This window comes from Eptatretus burgeri, chromosome 6 (genome assembly GCF_056783735.1).
Source record: "Eptatretus burgeri isolate ZD-2024b chromosome 6, Ebu_testis_v1, whole genome shotgun sequence".
Taxonomy (NCBI): Eukaryota; Metazoa; Chordata; class Myxini; order Myxiniformes; family Myxinidae; genus Eptatretus; species Eptatretus burgeri.
The window spans coordinates 52,065,307-52,087,276 of NC_140966.1; the positions used below are offsets into that span (position 1 = coordinate 52,065,307).

Sequence of the window (21,970 nt, forward strand, 5' to 3'; positions counted from 1 at the left end):
GCCACGTTGGCACTGCATCACGAAACTTTGGTGGGGGAGATGGGTGGGAGATGAGACAGTCTTTCCAATCTGAATTTCAGATGTGAGTTAAAGATCACATGGTGTCATTTGAAAAGAGCAAGCCAATGTGTGATGGTTACTGTGGCAAAAGTTTCTGTGAGAAGTTAAAATACAGCACAAGCAAATGGCTGGAAAAAAAAAATTACCCCCATGTGGGGGTGACTGTCATCTCTATAATACCACAAGTTCTCAATGTTCAGTTCAGGTAACCGCGAAACAGTCCAAACTAACCGTTTAGATTGAAATAGTTCACAGAGATACACTAGGATAATACTATAAATAACATAATTAATAAATATGTATTGTTCATTTAGTACTCGGATTAACACATCAGAATCACCAGTAAGTGCAATACGTGGTTTTCCGGTCCGTCCACTCTCTGGGGACATTTCACTTCCAGTTGTAGAAAAAAAACGAAAAAAATAGGCTTAGCTCTCGGAGATTATGATAATCCTGTAGATTATTCTTCACTGATTATAATGCAACTTTCAGAATGAAAATTGGTCAAGTATTTAGAGAGATATTGAGGTTTGAAAAATCGTAAGAGCGAGCAAATTCATTAATTATTAATTCCACAGAAGTTTTGTGACAATGCACAAAGTAACATGTCAGGTATGAAAAAAACATTTTGTATGCCAGATTCATTAATTATTCATTCATTAATTATGGAATGGACTCATTGATATATTAATCAGAAAGCCCGAAGCATGTAGCATAATTTATCACTTATCCCCTCATCTGGGATCCGTGGCCTCGCCCCACAGCCTGCAGCCCTATGTCCGCCGGTGATTATGTTAGATATCGGCACGATCGAGAGGAGCCTGCGAATCATCCCTGCTGATGCATTGAATTGATGCAATCGTTCGGCCAGAATATTCGTTGTCAAGATGTTGTGTGATTAAATCACCAATACAGTCACTCAAATTTATACCGCCGACATAATTCTGAACAATCACCTTCACCCCAGAAACCACAGACAATCTGAACCACGCTGGCCACTGCTTAGACGCCATGACCGGACTACTGCGCAGTTCTACTGCGCAGTTTGGTTAAAGATGACTCGGCATTTTGGCGCGTGCACAAAATTATATTTTGAAAATAAATGCCGACGTTTACATTTCGGGTTTTGAAACTTTTGCACCTTCGGCGGAAAATGTATAAATATGTAATATACAAGGTCAGCTGCTATGCAATGACACCATTCACTAACTTTTACCATGCCCAGTAGAGAATATATAACCTCCTGAAGGTAGGGCAGTTTTTGCAAACTTTGAAGTCACGTGATGCGAAAACGAAAGCGAAATTCGAAAATCCGTCCCGACCAAATTTAGATATTGTCCCATAGATTCATATGCCACAATCAAATTCAAGATTGCTTGAGAAATGTAGGAGGAGATAGATTTTGAAAATGGTCATTTTCGCAATTTTTTGCAAACTTTGAAGTCACGTGACATGAAAACGAAAGCGAATATCGAAAATTCGGCCGACCAAATTTAGATATTGTCCCAAAGATTCATATGCCACAATCAAATTTAAGATTGCTTGAGAAATGTAGGAGATAGAATTTGAAAATCGTCATTTTGGCAACTTCAAAGGCCTCGTGACCTTGACTTTCACCTTCGGTGACCTTGAAAGTCATACCATCGTGTACGTCTCATCGACCTCTATCAGGATCACGAATGACCAAATCTCCCGCTTCAACTTCACTGTGAACGGACGGGCGGACGGATCGAAGGACATCGACACCCATATTATTAGGTCATGCTCGAAGAGATGACCTAAAAAGGCTAAAAATGTGTTTTATATTTATATTTCATTTCTCCTTCCTTCCTTCTTTGCGAATCGCATCGGCGTTTTTGGCCATCTTCCAGATCACGTGACGATCAAACGGGAAGGAAATTCAAAAATCTGTCTGGTTAGATACAAGATAATATTTTTTACTATCATAATTAATAAACAGTTGCCGAATATCTTGTAAAATGGCAGACAACATAGGTTTTGAAAATGGAGATTGTTATAACTTACGTGACCTCGTGACCTCGTCCCTGACCTTGAACCCGGACAAAAGTTATATCGTTGTGCAACACTCATCGACCTCTGCCCACATACTAAGTTTCATCAAGATCGGAATAAAAAATTGTTGACGGACGTACGGACGGACATACGGGCGGACATTTGGTCATCTCAGTAGAGATGAGCTAAAAAGATGAACCTAATGATGAAAATGGGACTTGAATCGACCATACAGAAGACAAGTGCATGATGAGATCAAGTTAACCAGGCATGGATATGGCACAAGGATGATGGGTCAAGCGTCCATCTCCTACGTTTCAGTTACTTGTATTATATTTCCTTTCAGCAATAGTTGGTGTAGTAAAATGACATGAAAAGGTAGCGAGCTATTCTCACGTTGTCTCACAAACCAATCAATTTATACAAAAGGATTATGGAATATGGCAGGAATTCTATGGACTTCAGATGACAAATTATTCAACAGGGAGAAGGGAAAAAACTCCAAAATTAGGTGGGTGGAAGAGTAATGAGGTTTAAAATAAGAGGAGGTTGAACAAAAAGGAAGTGGGTGACAGTACACACAAGTTGGGGATAATGTGCAAGTGAGACATGTGGGATGGAGGGATGGGGGCAGCAGAGCACGTCAGAAAGAGCAATGAAAAAGAACAGGAAAAACAGGAGCACATTAAAACATAATATAAAGGAGAGGGGAAAGTTTCTGGGGGAGTAATTGTGTGTGGGCAGAGTGGGGAGTGGGGGAGAGTTAGGAGAAAAAGAAAAAAAAAAGGTGGAAGTCATACCTGGTAGGGGGATAACTATGGGGGTTGTGAGAGAAATGGACAATAATGAAGATTCTTGTTGTAAGAATGATCATAAACCTGTGCAAGGGTTCATGCTGTGCAAACGGTGACATTTTGCTTCAAATCCATGACAACTTACCCGCACATAATAGCTTGCACGCATTGCTCGACAGTGCAGGAAAAACAAGTTGGTTCATTAAAGTTAGTTCAAAGATTCTGTCCAAAGGACAACCGACACAAAGTCATGTATTGCGACTAGGTTGCAATGCAATACTTCAGATAATGGAAATAACCAGTCATGTTAAAGGTGATACATTGCTGGAAAATGCAATGCTTCTGCCATTCTGCAGCAAGAATAGAAATGAGATACAAGGGTGGAAAAAGGTCAAAATCCAAACAAGAAAGAATGAAAAAAATTCAGCAAGACAGACTTTCATTACTGCATTCATCATTATTATAACCCATCTTTCTAGGACTATGTTGGAATTTTAAAACATTTTTGATGAAATACGATTTGGTACCACTGAGAAAATGCATTTTGAATCATATATATATATATATATATATATATATATATATATATATATATATATATATATATATATATATATATATAAATAAATATAAAAAAATATATATATATATATAAAAAAATAAATATATATAAAATAATAAATATATATTAAAAATATATATATAAAAAATATATATACATATACATATATACATCAACAAGAAGTCAACCCCCTTACACAACCACTTGGGCTCATGCTGTGACATCATAGAGGCAAGCAGTTGTGTACAAGAATAAACGGAGGGAGGGGGAGAAACCGAGCACACGGCACGTCCGAATCCATCTATGCAGCGGAGGACCTGACAAAGAGCAGTGAAATGCTTAATCGACTTATGAACATTGTCATTGCCGAATATTATCGTCGAAACAAACGGTAACGTTCAGCAATGGCAGGAAACGCCGTTCAAATACATTTCTGCAGCGTTCACGAAAAATCGAGAGAAACTAAAGTATAAAAGCTGAAAAAAAACAAAAAATCATTTTACCTTGTACAAGACGGCAAGTATCTTACACATTTCAGGATTTTTAGACAAAATTTCCATTGCTGATCCATCAAAAATACCAAAGGTTGGACAGAACAAGCAAAGGAAGGAAAGACCAACAAGGGGAGAAAGAGGAAGGGGGGGGGGAGAAGGAAAATCAGTAATCTGCAAGTAACACTCGAGAGTTAGGTAGGGTTAATGATGGTTAAAAAAAAAAAACTTGTCACTTGTGATGGGGAAGTAGAAGGATGATGCTGCAATGCCCATTTCTTACCCTGGAGGGAAGAGAGCAAAGAGGAACAAAAGAGTGAAGGTTATATTTTTATTTTTATTGTATACCTTGTCAAGGCTCGTATGAAAGCGACCAAACAACGCACAGCAATGGGGGCATGAGACAAGAGGGGTGGGAGAGGGAAGGACAAAACAGTGGGGAACAGAGACATTCGGAGATCTGTGGAAGGGAGAGGGATGGGGCAGGGAACACAGGGTGTACAAGATAGACACCACAGAGACTTTCAGGAAGAAAAGCAGGGAATTTGAAGGAGGTGGGTTTGGGCTGGATTAACGGGGGTAGAAAAGATCGAGGTTTTGGATGGGGGAAGATAGGTGGTGGTGAAGAGCTGTTTTGAAAGCCTGGAGGGAAGAATGGGATTGAAGAGAGTGTGGGAGTTTATTCCAAAGGTGGGAAAAAAGAGCAATGAAAGAGTAAAGGTGAGCAGTGATTCGTGGTTTTGGTAGTTTTACCAGAAGGGGGTTGCTGGCAGACCTTGAGCGCCCTGCGGAAATATTGGGGGGGGGAGAGAGGGGGGGACGACATATCACAGACAGAGCGGGGGGGATGAGACCAGAGAGGAGATGGGAGAAGACAAAGACCACCGACCTGCCTGCGGTGAGAGAGTGAGAGGCCTAAAGACTCAGCCTCATCGCAGGAGATACCAATGATTTTAATAGAAATGCCTTGGTTGCCACACTGTGAAGCCGAGAAAGGTGAGAGGCGGGAGCATCATCCCAGAGGGGAGAGCAGTACTCCATCAGGCTGTGGATGAAAGCTTTCTATGTGGTCAGGGAGCTCAGGTGGGCCGAGGAAGGACTTTGCACGATGGAGAACTCCCAGTCGGTGACGGGCTTTGGAGGGCAGGTTGGAAATGTGCCTTTTCCAGGAAAGATCATGGCAGATAGAGAGACCCAGAAGCCTGAATGAGAGGACTTCTTCCAGAGGATTGTTGAGAAAGTGGATGGGGGGGGGGGGTCTAAACCATCCTTTCGGAGAGACACAGTGAGAGGGTGAGATTTGTCAGGATTGAAAGACATGCTCAACGTGCTGGACCAGTTTGTGATTTTATCCAGATCTGCAGTGAGCGAAGAAGCTGTTGCTTGCCAGTCTGAGGGATGACAGATTGTACAGCAGAGGATGGATTCATCAGCAAAGAGATAGAAGATTTTCCAGAGAGTCGGAGAGATCATTGATGAAAACCAGAAAAAGAACAGGGCCCAGAATGCTACCTTGAGGAACTCCAGCCTGGACAGGAAGAGGGGATGGACAGGAACTCGATTTAGGACCACATGTTGACTGCAACAGGAGAGGAAGTCTGCGAGCCATGAGTGGAGATGGCCTTGGATACCATAGGAAGAGAGTTTGGCGAGCAGGGCATGGTGCCAGACCTTGTCAAAAGCACGCGATATGTCTAGGGATATGGATCTGATTTCATGTCTGGCATTGAGCACCTCCATCCATTGTTTGGAGAGCAGAAGCAGCATATCCAGGGTAGAGTGACCAAGTCCAAAACCAAATTGATGATCGGAAATCAGGCCCTTGGAGAAGAGAAAGGATTTAATGTATGGAGCGATGATCGATTCCATAACCTCACTGTTGATTGGGAGAAGGCCGATTGGTCTTAAGTTGCAGGGATCTGTTTTTGTACCTTTTTTATGCAGAGCGGTAATGTTTGCTGATTTCTAAGCAGATGGCAGATGACCTTGAGCAAATGAGAGGGTTAATAGAACAGAGAGAGGGTGAGCAAGAGCAGAGGAGCAGGTTTATAGGACATGTGGGCTGATGCCGTGGGCTGGAAATGGGAGTCTTTCGCAATAACCTAAAATTGTCCTCGGTCAAGTTAGACTTCCATGTTGGCAAAGTCAGCTACTTGACTGCAACTTCCCTACCACAAGATTCTGTGTATCAGGACTAAAAAGATGGAGAATAGCCACAGAAGGAATGGATTAAATGACAGAGTATAGGCTTTTGTGAAAGGATTCCCAAAGCAAAACCAATATCGGATATTGTGAAGATGGCAATCCATTTTTTTTGGGGTGCGAGAATGCAGATTTCAATCCTTGCCAGCTGACTTGCATGAACAGCACCACATTCTGCAGTGTCAATTTTGTCTCGAACAGTCGTATAAATATGAATTTTGACAAAAATGTGGTTAGATCCAGCCATTTTACATTTCAAAAAAAAAGTACCTTTTCAGTTTCCAAAAAAAATTAGTTCCATTTCAAAAAACAAATTTCGTTTTGTGTTATCAATGGAGAAATAACAGCAACATGCAAAAAAAGAAAAAAGAAAAAAAAGTCAAGATCTTGCATTGGAAAACAATTTCCCTGAAATCTCCAAACTAAAAATCTTCTGCAGTGCCAATGAGCAGTGCGTTTTGCCACCAGGGTGACAAAAACGCAGGCAATAATAAAATGAAAGCCAAATTATAAACACCAAGAATGAAAAAGGTGAAAACCGGATCCGTGGAACGTGGCACTTTAAACTAAATCGATCTTTATTACGGCGTCCATGAATGCTCACTGAAAAAGGAAGTGTGCAGACATGCCAGTATGTACAGAGACAAAGACACCGGAGGTTCTTTTTTTATGTTGTTGATAATTATTTTTGGCAATCTCATCTGCATTGCGACAATTTATCACCGTCAAAGAATAAGGTTTCTGAAAAGTTCCATGAATGCATGTAATGACTGACGTTAAGTTTTTCACCAGCAATCGCATTTTTACCTCCGCCACCGAAGGCAGTGGACGGAGGTTACGTTTTCACCCCTGTCTGTTTGTTCGTTTGTGAACAGCATATCTCAAAAAATTATGGACTGTTTCAGACGAAACTTAGTGGACAGTTTGGGTTGTGTGACAAGGAAGAATTTATTCCATTTTGGTAAAGATTCAGATCCTAGAATTTTTAAAGAGATTATTCACCATTGGCGTGATGAGTGATGGGGCTAAAAACGATGTATAGCGATATTTCAAAACGTTATGGACGGATTATGACAAAACTTGGTGGATGAGTTGGGTAGGTGAAAAGAACAAGCAGATTCGATTTTGGTCCAGGTGCAGATGTAAATATAGCCTCGAAGTGTGATTTTAAAAACAACATACGTATTCATACTGTTCGGCCTGGTGGAGGCATGTGCCATTCTCGTCAGGGAATATTTTCAAAAAAAATTCAACTAAGTGGGGGGGCTTTCAAATCGAATTCCACTTTGACTGGGCTCTCTGGAACTATGTTACCTCTGACCTCCTTTCTGTCTGATTGTTTGTTTGGCTGTTTGTGTGCAGGATATCTCAAAAAGTTGTGGACATCTGAATGAAATTTTGTGGACACGTTGGGTGTGTGACAAGGATGAATTGAATATATTTTGGTGAAAATCCGAATCTGGATCTGGATAGGAGGATTATTTAATTTTTAAAATGAATCTTCACCATTGAGAGATGGGGCTAAAAACGATATTGTACTGTACAGCATGATATTTCAAAAATGTAATGAGCCCGATATGTTCTCGTGGATCAAGCATTACGTGGCGGAGGTATGCGCTCTACCGACCGAGTGCCCTTCTAGTTCGACATTTATTGCCAGCAATTGAGATAGATTCGCAGCGACGCTTGTCCAACGCAGTTGTGATTTACGTGAGCGGAGCATTGGCTGTGCTCATGTGCTGGGTATAGACAGGTACAGACAAGCATCCCTCACTGTAGAAAAAAAAAAATATATATATATATATATAAATATATATATATATATATATATATATATATATATATATATATATATATATATGTATGTATATATATGTATATATATATATATTTTTTTTTTTTTTCATTGCATTAAAAAGTCCCCAACCAGGTAAATAGATGACCCCGTCGGTACATTTTGCCACATTACTCTTCTAAAAACCTCAGTTTTTCAAATAAGTGAGTAAATGGTCCAGATTCAGACCATTTAACTTGAACACCAATATAACAAGAGAGAGAGAATTGCTTTGCAATATACGTCTCCAACCGATGTGATATTTTCCAAATCCAAAAAGGGCATTACGGTACTGAAAAATTGACAAAATGCCCTGAAGCTCAAACTTGTTCTGTAACTTATCATAATAAAGCCATGTACCAAGTTTCAGTTAAGTATATTAAAGGGTATTGGAAAAAAAATCCGAAAAACCATCGGTGGGATAGACGGACAGACAGCTAACCTATGGTGAACCCCTCTGATGAACCTGGGAGGGGACTAATAAGGCCTAATATGCTTGCATGATAGCCTCAGTATAAAAACCAACTGGTGGAAGCCAGTGAAAGAGGAGCCTTCAGGTCACCTCCAACTTCAGCAGATACCTTACTTTACAAATAACATTAAAATAGGGATTGGAGAATGCTTCAACACACACCACGAGATGAGAAACAGCTCCAATAAGAAAGGTTTCTGCAGTTGTGTGAACATCCCACCACTGATTTCAAAGAAAATGAATAAATATTTTGACAGAGATGAACAATGCACCATGGCAAAAGCTTGCCAGAAACAAAATTCCAGGTTTCAGTCAGAATGAAAGTGAAGAATAATCCAACAAAGAGCTGGAAACATCACTCCAGAGGAAACGTGCTCACTTTCAGAAATCTCAAATTTAACTGGTGTGTTGTCAGAAGGGCGTTGAATCAAAGATAATACCGCCCTTTGGAGGAGGCATTCAGCCATTTATCTTGTCTGTGAGCATTCACTTGTGTTTATCAAATATCCTCCAGTACCTTGCATAAAGAGCTGACTGTTGTATGCTGGCACCCTGACAAATTATAGGTCCCAGTGTATTCCATGGGGGCACCACTGTCTTTGGCGATGAAGACAGAGCCAGCGGTGATCACGATTTGCTAATTCATAAAAAAAAAATCCCAAAGTTTTGTCAAATGAACAGGCCATAGAGCTGAATGATTGCAGCTTTCCAATACATAATATGCCCTCCTTCTGGAGAAGTGCTCACTCGTACATCATTCTGGCAGAATGCTAAACAACACACTAAGCATTGCAAGGCCTGGATCGCGTGTGCACTTCTGTTGAACTGAAGGGATAATCATGCGATACATTATTCAGAAACAGGTTACAAGCAGAATGCAAATTGATCGATGCAGCTATTCTCAATGCAAGTTGAAGAACGGAAAATACGAGTGCAATGACGAATTCAAAAGCCTTAATCAGAAGCTGGAGAACACTTAAAGACAATTATGGAAAAGAGTTTTCCTTTCTTCTGTACATGGACGAGCCATTTGCCACTTTAGACATTGAAGAAAGAATGCTCAGAGAGAAACACAAAAGGAAGCATTACGGGGTGAGCCAGGTCATTTAAGCGGGAATATGACCGAGCCTGGCTCTATCAGGACTTGCAACTTTGGTGGTGCAAAGTTTGAGATTAGCAAGTGGGATCGCCCCAGGAAAGAAGATGGCTTTATCAAGGAACTTTAAAAGGGGGCAGATGCTGTGATGATCAGAATTGAATAGAGAATATATAAGGCTTTCATATTATCACAGAGGTGGGATACAAAGTTTCACTTTTAGCAATGGAAAGTTCCTTGCTTAGGTAGTAACTAAAACAGAGGAGATTGCAAAATCAAACCTTCAGAGATACCTCCAATATTTTGAAAGCAATTGTGCCAAGATTATGCTTTGCACTTCGTACGTTTCAAGGAAGTAAACTCAGAACATTCGGGGCATTAAAATTTGGTGAATATTTCATGCTCAAGAGGAGAGAGAAGTTAAGATTAGCATCACTGAAAATTCCTTTGCATTATATTCTGCATGAAAATAAAGTTATAAAACTGAAGAAGTGCCGGTTGAAAATGCACCAGGAGATAAGAAGCAGCTCCAATTTATACATCACGATGATATCGATGCAGGAATCCAAGTATGGGTCCACATCACAAATGAAGAGAAATGCCAGCCAGCACGAAGGAACAATCTACGGTCCCCCTGATAAGTGATGGCTTGAAGGATGTAGGTGGTTGGGGAGGGTGGGGAGGGGGTTAACACAGGCACGATATGAAAAAAAAAAGAGGAAGAAAGTGCAAATTGCTATTGGTGAAATAAATTTAACCTCATCGTACATGAATTACATTTCAAACTTCAGGCCATTTACGACATTCTGTCATCACCTGAATGCTCCTTCTGTATTTCGGTATGAGCCCTGCAACCACTTTTCCATACTGTAAAAAATACAATGAACACAAGTGGTGTTCGCCTATAACAACACCAACTGTCTATGCCTGGTGTTTGCTTAATGGCTCGAGTGGTGGGCTTGGGATCCTAGGGTCCTGAATTCAAATCCTGCTTGACTCAGCCTGTCATCCTTCTGAGGTCGGCAAAATGAGTGCCAGCATGCTGGTATCCCGTGTTAGAGTGGCAACCTGTCAAGGATTGGGTCCAATAGCCCAGGAGACTGCTTCGGCAGCACCAACGCTCTGCACAGAGTATGGTCCCAATGGATGTATGGATGGAACACATACTGTGGCTGTAAAAACACAACCTGCAATTTTTATGACGGGGCATTGTGCCGTTAATAACGACATGTTTAGCACCTGCCTCATCTCAAATTGAACACACAAATTTAGTTCATCATAGCAAAATATTGATGGCAATGACAAGGCAAAAAACAACAACAACAACAAAAAAGGTTGTAAAGAAACAAGTGTTAGAAAGACCAAAGGTAAAGAAAGTCACAGTTGATCTTACCCCGGCAATGTAGCTTCCGGTAGCTCTGATGCTACTCACGGCAAGACCTATTCCACCTGCCGACTTAGAGATGAGCGCACATTGCTTCAGTGTGTCGTAAATTCCTTCAATGCTATCGTCCTTCATGGTCAAAAGAAAGCAACTGCGAAAGAGACGGAAGAAAGAACAGCCCATACAAGCGGTGCATAATGCAAGCGCGATAATGGGGAAAAATATAAAGCAATTCAAATGTTTTATAATTTTCGGAAACATTTTCCAAAAATCAATCAACGGTTGCATAAACACTTTTCAAGGGCTTACGATTCAAACTACAGTATTGTATTGTCTCACATCTTAGTGGGTATTTTTTGTTGTTGCTTTTAAAATAATGCCCCTTAAAATCAAGGCACAGCAACATAAATGCTCTTACCTCCACCACCGAGGGAGGACGGAGGTTATGTATTCACCTGTCTGTTTGCTTGCATGTGTCTGTCTGTCTGCATATCCCTCTGTCTGTGAGAAGGACATCTCAAAAAGTTCTGGACATATTCGGATGAAATTTTGTAGACAGGTTGAGTGTGTGACAAGGAATAATTGATTCAATTTTGGTGAAGATCCAAATCCAATTTTTTTGAAGTGATTCTTCACAAATGAGTGATAGTGCCAAAAACAATATATAGCACGATATCTCAAAAAGTTATGGATGGATTCGGACAAAGCTTGGTGGATGAGTTGGGGAGGTGACAAGAACAAGCAGATTCGATTTTGGTGTACGACAACGCCGAATGGTCCTAATGCAGATCAGTGGGCAACAAACCGTGAACTGTATAGCCAACCGGCAGAGGTATGGGCACAACCGAGTGCCGATCTCATTTCTCATGGATTATACTTGGAGTATTATGTCTACTTCCATACAAATACTACCCTTAAGTTCTGATAATGCACACCGACTTTTTTAAATAGTCCCACATAAATCAATCCAGTATATGATTAAATCAAGAGATCCCCATGGCCATGAAATGCCACCAAACAATGAATGATGCAAAACCATATTTCCTACAACTATTCTCACCGATGCCAACCTTCTTCCAAGTTTCCAGTTTTTCCTTCCTAAGAGTTTGCTTCTGTATCGATCCATACTATCCATGCATCCTTCCCGACTCATCATTCCTCCCCACACCCATTATTTGTCCAAGTCTCCCTCTATTTTGTTCTTCAGCCCCACTGCTGGTGTTTCCCGTTTTCTCTACTGTTCCTTTTGTTCTGTTGCACCCTGATCCGTTCAATGTTTCAACTCTGCCATGAGCCTTGACCTTGTATATAAATGATATAACTATTGAAGTGTTGTGTTGGACAATGCATAGACACGGGAGGATGGGGATGTGGCCCCATCCTAGTGAAAGTACACACTTGCCTTCCGGTTCCGAGTCTGAACATGTTGAACTTATCTACCTCCAAGGCCTTCATCTTCAGCTTCAAGGAGTACACACCTCTAGGGTGGTGCCCCTGCCTCACACCTTGCTCAGCTTGATGGCATGGGAACCAAGGTCTTCAAAATCATTGGACTCTCCTGCGATGAAGGTGCGTCTCTGGCCTATCACTTTCACATCGGTGTCTCTGTCCTCCAACGCCTCCTTTTTGGTGTTGCACCCTCTGCCCAATCTTGGCTCTATCCCTCCCAGGTTTCCGCACAGCACACGCAGTTTGCCAGTAACCCCGTTCTGAAGAAACTCCCAAAATCTCGACTCACTGCTTACCTCCACCAAAAGGTGTTACAATGCAATTCAGGAACCAGCAACATCTCAAGCATGTGAACATGATACTTCGCAGTGAACTTACGTGACCTATTTCATTAAAAATATATATTTTTAAAGTACGGCCCAATAACACCAATTTTGTCCAAGTAATGTTTTTTTTTTTTGCGATCCCCAAAATTTACAGTTCTGCATATTAACAAAACTAACCAGTGTAATGTTTCTCTCAACACTCAAGAGTTGGTCAACAACATGCTCATTATCCTTAAAGCTGAGAAAAATACAACAGAATCTTAATCTCGCTTCTTTGTCACCTGCTTAGAGCGCCTGGGCAGACAAGCTTAAATGGAGATAACTCCCAGCACTTTTGAGTGCTTCTAATAGATACAATGTTCATGTTGAGTGTGGATGAGGATAAACACACACCCACTCAGGCTCCTCACAACTGTTACACACATTCTCAACTGTCTCTTGTGTTAGAACAGTGTGTGGCCTACCACATGATCTGGTGTCTGAACCACACCTTCACTTTACCTGCAAATCTTATTTGATTGATATATATATATATATATATATATATATATATATATATATATATATATATATATATATATATATATATATATATATATGTACAGTATATATATGTTCTTATTTGCAAATCTTTATACATGTTGTTGTTCATCTTTCGGCTGCTCCCGTTAGGGGTCACCACAGCGAATCATAAGTTATGATCCGCATACTGATTTGGCACAGGTTTTACGCCAGATGCCCTTCCTGACGCAACCCTGGTCGCCTCTTATGACACAGGGATAAGGATTGGGTTTCACCATGATTCCAGGATGCCCTACACCCTCTCATAGCACGGCCCAGCGCAGAGCTCCCGTCCTCAAGCGATCCTCCAACCCAACCCTCCGAGTAGCCGGATTACAGGCGCACGCCACTACACCCGGTGCAAATCTTTATACATATCAAAGCTTAAATCATACGGAATTAACTTTTCAATACTCTCCCAGCTCAAACAATTGATCCAGTGACAAAGAAGAGCTACACAAGAGCAAACTTTTCTCTCATAGTCCAATTAAGTTTTCACCATCTAAAACCCAAATCTTTAAACAAATAAATCATGGTACAGAGACATAAGTCTACTTTTTCCAATTTATTATCTCCACCATCGAAGGTGGACGGGAGTTGTATTTTCACCCCTGTTTGTTTGTTCGTCTGTCTGTGAGCAGGATATCTCAAAAAGTTATGGACATGGACGAATCGATTCAATTTCAGTGAAGATCCATATCCGGATACTAAAAAAAAATAATTATTATTTATTTTTCAAGTGATTCTTCCCCACTGATAGAGGGGGCCAAAAAAGATATGTAGCACGATATTTCAAAAAGTTGTGGACGAGTTATGACAAAACTTTGTGGACGAGTTGGTTAGGTGACAAGAACAAGCTTAATCAATTTTGGTGAAGGTCCAGATTCAGATCAGGCCTATCAGTAGAACACAAAACATAAACTGCTTAGTGCAGCAAAGGTATGCACTCTACCGAGTGCCATTCTATTTACAGCATGCATATCTTTAAATTCGACAACAAAACTGCACAGGATGCATCCAGCGTAAAGCAACCATACAGAGGATTGGTGTACAAGGAGTTGCAGCACACCTTGCCGGCACTGAACTAGATGAGGCAACTTCTATTTCAGTCTGACTCCATTGGGAATCGAGATGTACATACCAAAGGCAAGCACATTAGCAAATTATCGAAGCTGTCATGACACTGCAATAACAGCTGACAAACTGAAGAAAAACAAAATGGTGCTCCAAACAGCAGCATAATATATGAATAATGCGATGAATGTAACGGCAGCTTGGACAATGCAAAACCTCACAAAGCTTTAAATTAGTAACTTGTGCGTACATCACTACATTCATAAACCACCCACTGAAGGTGAAGTAGAATGAAAGTGTTTTGCTACAATTTTAAGATGTTGGTAAAAAACATGATTTCAGGATACACTCAAAGTTTTGTTTTTAAGGCTACACCACCCCTTCCCAGGTTTCCAGTTTTTCCTTCTGCCTCTGTGATTGAGAGTTTGCTGCTGTATTCATCCTGCTCACCTCCTCCCCTTGCTCCCATTCTCACCACACATCCATTATCTGTCCAATCTCCCTCTACCGTGCCATTGCCGTCTCTCTCTCTCCCCCACCCCTCCCTGCTATTTACACTGTTCTTTTTGTTCTGTGATGTCCTGGTCCATTATGTGTTCCAACTCCTCCACAAGCCACACCTCTCTCTAAATAAATATATATTTTTTTTTTTTAAGGTTGAGCTACCTATTTACATTGGGAAATTCCAAATTATGAATCCTTCAACTACTGATAAGTAAGTACATCAGTTTCATGTCGACAAACATAACAATTAGCAGGGTTCTCCATGCTGAAAAATACCTGTGCATTGGTAAATAAAGTGGTGTGTGTTCACAATCCAGTGGAAGGAGTGAAGTGATGAAATGAAAGGGCAAACCAATGTTTCATGGTGGGAGGGGGCAAATGAGAGGGAGTGTCCCATAATGCTTGGCTCACCACTCTTCAATGGTTCACAAGTTATCAGGGAAACAATTTTTTTTCAATTAAAGGGCACGTAACATTTTTTCTTAAGCAGGATCCAAAGTTCACAGTGGTACCAGCAGGCACGCACGCACAAAAACACGCACACACGGGGGAAGTGTTGTCACTTCCCAGGGTACCATGGTTACCAGCGGGGGCATTTCCTAAGAACTTCCACCTCCCCGTGGATGCCAACCTCTGGGGATTGTCCGTGCTCTTATCCTCTTACATGATGAGCGTCAAGCAAGGAAACAGCAAGTACTATTTTTAAATTCTTTGGTACGACTTGTTCAGGATTCGAACCAACAACCTCCCAGACTTAGAGCGGATTCTGGTAATGTCATAACACCACCGAGTCTGGACCTTAAACCTTTTGAACCCACAACGTAATTAATCTTTCTATTAAATTCCAAACTTGTCCAAAGTTTGGTTGAAATCCCTTCAATGGTTCACAAGTTATCATGGAAACGACAACAAAAAACGAGAACGCAAAGATGTACGAACGAACAGCCGGAAGGATAACCCAAAAACAATGCCTCCAGCCTTCGACGAGTCATAAAATAATAAAAATATTTAGAACTAGCAGGATATGTTGGAGGGATGCACACTCACCTTTGAGCTGTGTCGGCTGGGTTTTAATCTCGACCTAATTATGAACCATCCTGGTGTTTTGCATGCAGGGACATGCATCAGAAGGACATTAAGTTGGAAGATTAGTCTGCCAACACTGGTTGTTGGTGAATGTTAAAGAGTTAAAGATCCCACGGTGCCTTTCGCAGAGAATAGGAGAGTTATCGTTGACATCGAATTCCTACCCAAACTCTCTTGCCAATGTGCCAACTCAATTCAATATTTGGGGGGAAAACTCAAAAGTCGATCCCACAAGGAGGTGCAAAAATAATTTGTGCTGTTGTAGTGGTGGTAGTGGTGGTGGTAGTCGTAGATGTACACCCAAGGTTGATCCACTTGTTGTTGGAATGCAAAATAAAAATGTTAAAATACAATGGTCTAAATTTAAGAAAGTCATGGCAACTTGGTTGCCTTAAAGTCACAAATCTATTCTCAATGGAACATGAACATCGAACATCAACATTATTATCATCACTAATATGTCGCACAGTTATGGTTATCATTCGAGTTTTTATCAAATGGAAATGGAAACAAAGTGCAGCCTCCCTTCAAATTCAGTTTCACCAAAGTCGTCCTGGCATTTGTTTGTGACAGGCTTTTAATTTCGCAAAAATATATATATATATATATATATATATATATATATATATATATATAAATTAAAAAAAAAAATTTTTTAAAGAACCTTACGCTCCACTCGCTTGATCCGAGCACCATTCAAACGTCAGAGAAAGTAAGCGTTGGCAAAATGCATCCAAGTTATTCTGCAGTCTAATTGGCTGCATTGTCCAATTGTCAGACTACTTACGATGGATGCCAGCTTAAAAGACGCATGATGCACAATAAAGTAGGACGTCGCCGCTTTAAGCTATTACAGGTTTCCAACAATCGGTTTTAGAGTCACAAGTCTTAAATAATTGAGTTAAACGTTTTAACATGAGACTAAAACAGAGTTTGCAGTTCATAGTTATTTTTCCAAAAGAAATGGCTAAAATAAAATTTCTTTAACTCTGCAAAAATAGCTGGTGATCCTTGTTCAGCAACCACATGAAAACCACCAAATTTTATGAAGAACACCGAATCACTACAAGACTGAACAGATCATTATGGCACAAAGACAAATCTCAATTTCTCAAAATGGACCCATCATGCTACCTTTGGCTGCTTCACATTTCATCTAAAACGATCGAAGTATCAAAAAAAAACACAAAACATGAGTTAACACACTTGAGGAAAAAATGGCACTAAAAACAGCTGAAACAGACATTTGGCATTTTTTGTTTGTTTTGTTTTTTCAATGAGAGGCAGCCCTCTGCAAATAATCAAATATATCCAAGTGTCTCATGTCTCGATCCAAAATAGCAGACAACTAATATGATTCAGTACATTTCATTGCAAACCCGAATCTCTGTACTCTGCTGTTATTCAAACTGCTGCTCGAATAGTCTAACCAGCAATCAGAGGGACAGGCTTTCCGAAAGAAAGCATGCAGCATGGCTAATTATATATTGGATAAATTTACTTAATGACACCAAAGTCACTTGGCAAATCATCTCAACAGGAAAACCCCTCAAAATAAAGGTATTCTAAACACCTTGGCAGCTGGCCTGTTACCTCATGCATTATGCAAACTGAAGTTGTACATAATTTTGCAGTCAATCTCACCGACAAAGCCAGCATGGCCCATTTATTGGGGAAGAAAAAAATTTGCCTGAAAAATAAACGACATGCAGAAAACTTCATCTGCAAGCCGAGATTTCGAATGGAAAAAGAAATGATGAAAAGAAGATCGAGTTATCATTTCCTTTTTGATCAGACACTGGTGATATCCAGTATTTTGCCCACAATTTGGGAATTGGTTTCGCCCTTTTGGCACACAACCATTCATCGATATGCCACATGTTCCATTTGCTGGATTTGTGAAATAATACAAAAGCCCATGCCAACCTACCTTAGGAATTTTTTATGACAATTGTTGTTTGTGTTTTTATGTGTAAAGATGATCAAATATTGTGTGCGTGCGTGCGTGCGTGCGTGCGTGCGTGCGTGCGTGCGTGCGTGCGTGCGTGCGTGCCAAGTGAATACAGTACACTATATGCAAATACTCGAAAAGGTAAAGGCTTGGTATTAAAAACAAATCTGACAAACAATTATTATCTTGGCAGTTTCAAGCTTGAATAAGAAGTATAAAGAAAAGTTTAGTTTAGTATGACAGCCGGCCAGCAAAAAAGACTAATTTTCCTCTATTAATCAGTGTTCACAAAAGGATGCCGAAATCCAAAGTTTTAACGCTGCAGATTTTTGAATTTTAATTAAAAAATTTTTTTTTTAAAACTTCCATTTAAAGCCATAAAAGAATGGGCAAGGTTTATATATCTCCAAGATCATGAACACAGCACCACTTTGCACGCATAGATACAGCTGGATTTCCCCTCAGATGACAACATATCTGCCAGGATTTCGAGAGAAGACAGGAAATAATTTTATTAACATTCGGTTAACTACTTAAGGGCATTATAGAGCAGCATTACCATCATATAATAAGTAGCATTTCAGTGCCTATCATTCTTAATATGTAGGTGAGCATCACAGAAATTATATATATATATATATATATATATATATATATATATATATATATATATATATATATATATATATATATATATATATATATATATATATATATACACACACATACATATATATTGTTACGGCTGTGGAAATTCGCAGAACACCATAAAGGTCCTGAGTTTAGTTAGATCGATAAGTCTGTGTTCAGTTAGATTTCCCCACCGTTGTTTAATGGGGATTAATCGTGTCACAGGGCTGTGATCCTTTGAGATAGTCGTTTTTGTTAACTATCGTTATTTTGGAGCAACCACGTTTCAACCACTACAACCACCTTCACCACAACAACCACGATCGCCTCAACCACCAACCTCACCGAACCACCTTCCCCGCTACGCCAACTGCCGATCCCCTTCTCCACAAACCAAACCACAACCCTCTATCGGTGGCACGCGGATTTTCCCGCCTGTTTTTTCCCGCGCGGCGATCGTTCGTCATTGGTCGGTTCGTGGAAGTGAGGCGCTGGAGATAAGGAACGCCCCTTTTCTCGAAGCTTCCTGCAGGAGCTGGAAGGGGGGCGGAGCGGTAAACGGGGAGGAGCGAGGCATTGGAACTGAGGAATATAAGGGCGCACAGGACACCCAGTCTGGGTCTTCATGGTGGTTTCGTCTTGGTCTTCGGAGAGTCTTGGGTTCAGTGGTTCGGGTCGAGTCGTCGAAGCTCGCAGTCGGTGGGGAGTCCGGGCGTGGCATGGGGGACACAGACGGGAGGCGCCGCTTTGCCAGCTCTGTCGCGCACGCCTGCGCATCCGTGTGGAGAGCGCCGGAGAGAGCTCGCCGGCCCCGTGGAAGGCAGAGCTCAGCCGCGGCTGTCCTAGCTGCCTTGGGGGACAGACGTCACGACTCACCCACCATCGCACCACGAGGGTGCAGGTAACCTGCAATGGTCTCGGGGGGGGGGGGGCCCGTTCGGTCATCCAGGCTCCACGCCATAAAGGTCTACGGACCCTGTCTGGCGCCCGAGTCTTTGAGGGTGGCCCTTTTCCTTTCTTTTGAATGAATGTCGGTGGTGCCGTGTCCTGTAAGTAAAAACTGTTAAGTGACCAGATAATTGCTGATAGACGGTCGTAGTGCTTTTACCTTGCTCGTGTCTTTGTCCCCGTCCCGTGCATGATTGTTTTACTGTACAAGTGTTTTTCATTGCTTTTTCTGGTATACGTGCTGTGTAAAATAAATGTGCTTGGTTAAATGTACCCCGTTCGTTGCGTCCTCCTTTCTCCCCATTGAAATGCCATCTTGCATTGCGGAATAATAGTTGGGTTGTTAAATACCCGTTAAATAGAATCGGATCCGGCGAGGTCGCGCGATAATACCCGCTCGGTTATCACTGCAGAACGGAACGGACCGCTTGAGCGGTTCGTGTCCAAGCCGACCTGCGCCGAAGTACGGTCTCCCGGTAAGCTACCCGCGCAGGTACTTAGGTATATCGATATTCGGCGATTGACCCCATTTTGCACGGGTAGAAAATTGGCTAGGCCGTGGTGGGGTTGAAGACCCACCCGTGACGGTTCCGGCGTTGTTCCGGAAGGTCACGACCGAATTGTCCGTCCGGTGGGTGACGCGGTCGATCGTACGCCGGTGGGCACGAATTTGTAACACTGGTGTTCAGGAGTGTGGGATTCAAATCCATCCCGCCTCCAACTAAATTAACGGGAATCGGATCAGGGGTGTGTGGAGCGACCCTTGATTCCCATTAAATTTCTGGCGTTTTAAAAAAAATATTCCGAGAAGCAAGATGGCATTCCGAGAAGCAAGATGGCGTTCCAAGGCGAACGGGTGCAGAGTGGATTAGGAATGTGTCTGAATGTAGGATCCATGGCCCGGGACAGTTATTTTTATGACCCCACCACTAATATTAATTAGTGGGGCCGCTCACCCTATACTGAGTACGAACTTTGCCGGCAAAATAGCGGCACTGCCGCATCTCAGCGCAACACGGTGCGAGCTGCTATGATTAGCACAACTAACGGCACGACACGAGGCGGGTGCTCCCAGCTCCCGATTCAAACCACGGGGTCATGGCAGGCGTGGCAGGATGCCGGAGCATGCATTGACGGGCTTCGGAGATAAGTGTCGAAGTCCTTGCAGCGGTGGAGGAATGGTGACAACTGTATCGGGGAATTGCATTCGTTTTCCTTTGAATTGGACGAGGCACGGTGGCACATAGACAGGGTTCATGAGGATTACGTGCGAACGGAGTCACAACGATGGGCCGATGTACAGGAAGAAAGGAGGGAGGAAGAACAAAGGCAAACAAAGCAAGAAGAGGAAAAACGGAAACACGATTTGGAATTAAAAAAAACTGAATGGAGAAGGCAATAGAAAAAAGAAAGCCTTGAACAGAAGATAAAAAAGAGGAGAGAAATATCTGGAGGAAAGGAAGGAAGAATTGTTGGAAAAATCAAGACAGTTCAAAGAACTACAGGGATAAATGAGGAAAGTCGAGGGGAGTACCCATAAGCTGGAACAGGAGAAGAGAAAACTGAACAAAAGAATAGAGGAAGAACAAATTAGTAATTCCCAGGATAGAGAAAACTTGGAAGAGGAATGGAAAACGAAGCTGGAAAAGGAAAAACGGGAACAGGATGGGGAATTGGTACTACTGGAGCGAGAGGTAAGGGCAGGCCAGATTAAAATAGAAACCCGAGAAGGGACGATAGAAATAAAAGAGAAACGCCTGGAAGGCCGAGAGAGATATGGTAAGGAAATGGAAGAAATGTGGAAGGAAGCATGCGAAGAAGGTAAGGAGGCCAGAGAGGAAAAATGGGAAAAAACTTGGAGTTACGGAAACACCAAACCAAAGAGAGAGAATTACAAAACGAGCTGAGGACGTTGAGGGAAGAAAGAACGACAACGGAGAATGAAACGTTAAGGAACCTCACTGTGCAGATCAAACAGTTGGAAGCCAAAGCAAGGTCGGAGTGTGCGGAGATGAGGACGGAATTAGAAAAAAAAGCTTCTGAGTTACAGAAACATCAAAACAAAGAGACGGGATTACAAAACGAGCTGAGGATGTTGAGAGAGGAAAGAAAGAGAACGGAGAATGAAACGTTCAGGAACCACACTGAACAGATCAAACAGCTGGAAGCCAAGGCCAGATTAAAGAATGAGGGACAAGAAAGACAGTGGAATAAAAAACAAAAAGAACATGAATTTGAGGTTGACCAATTGAAAGAAAGAGCAAGGTTGGAGTACGAGGAGATAGTGAAAGAACAAGAAATGAAACAGGAAAGGGAGATTAACCAATTGAGGGAAACTGAGATTGGAGAAGGAGGAACAAGAGAGACAGTGGAATAAAAAACAAAAAGAACATGAATTTGAGGTTGACCAATTGAAAGAAAAAGTAAGGTTGGAGTACGAGGAGATAGTGAAAGAACAAGGAATGAAATCAACAAAATGAAATCAACAAAATGAAGGAAACAAGATTGGACAATGAGGAACAAGAGAAACAGT

At 41.5% G+C, this 21,970-nt stretch overlaps 1 protein-coding gene across 1 annotated transcript in view; it reads right to left on the minus strand.

Moving 5' to 3' along the window:
• The window catches only part of RRM1 (ribonucleotide reductase catalytic subunit M1), a 399,179-nt gene that overhangs the window by 206,349 nt on the left and 170,860 nt on the right, over positions 1-21,970 (minus strand). The window contains exon 8 of the mRNA XM_085885025.1: positions 10,918-11,059. Within this exon, the coding sequence (XP_085741151.1) occupies positions 10,918-11,059 (142 nt within the window). The remainder of the gene's footprint in view (positions 1-10,917; positions 11,060-21,970) is intronic.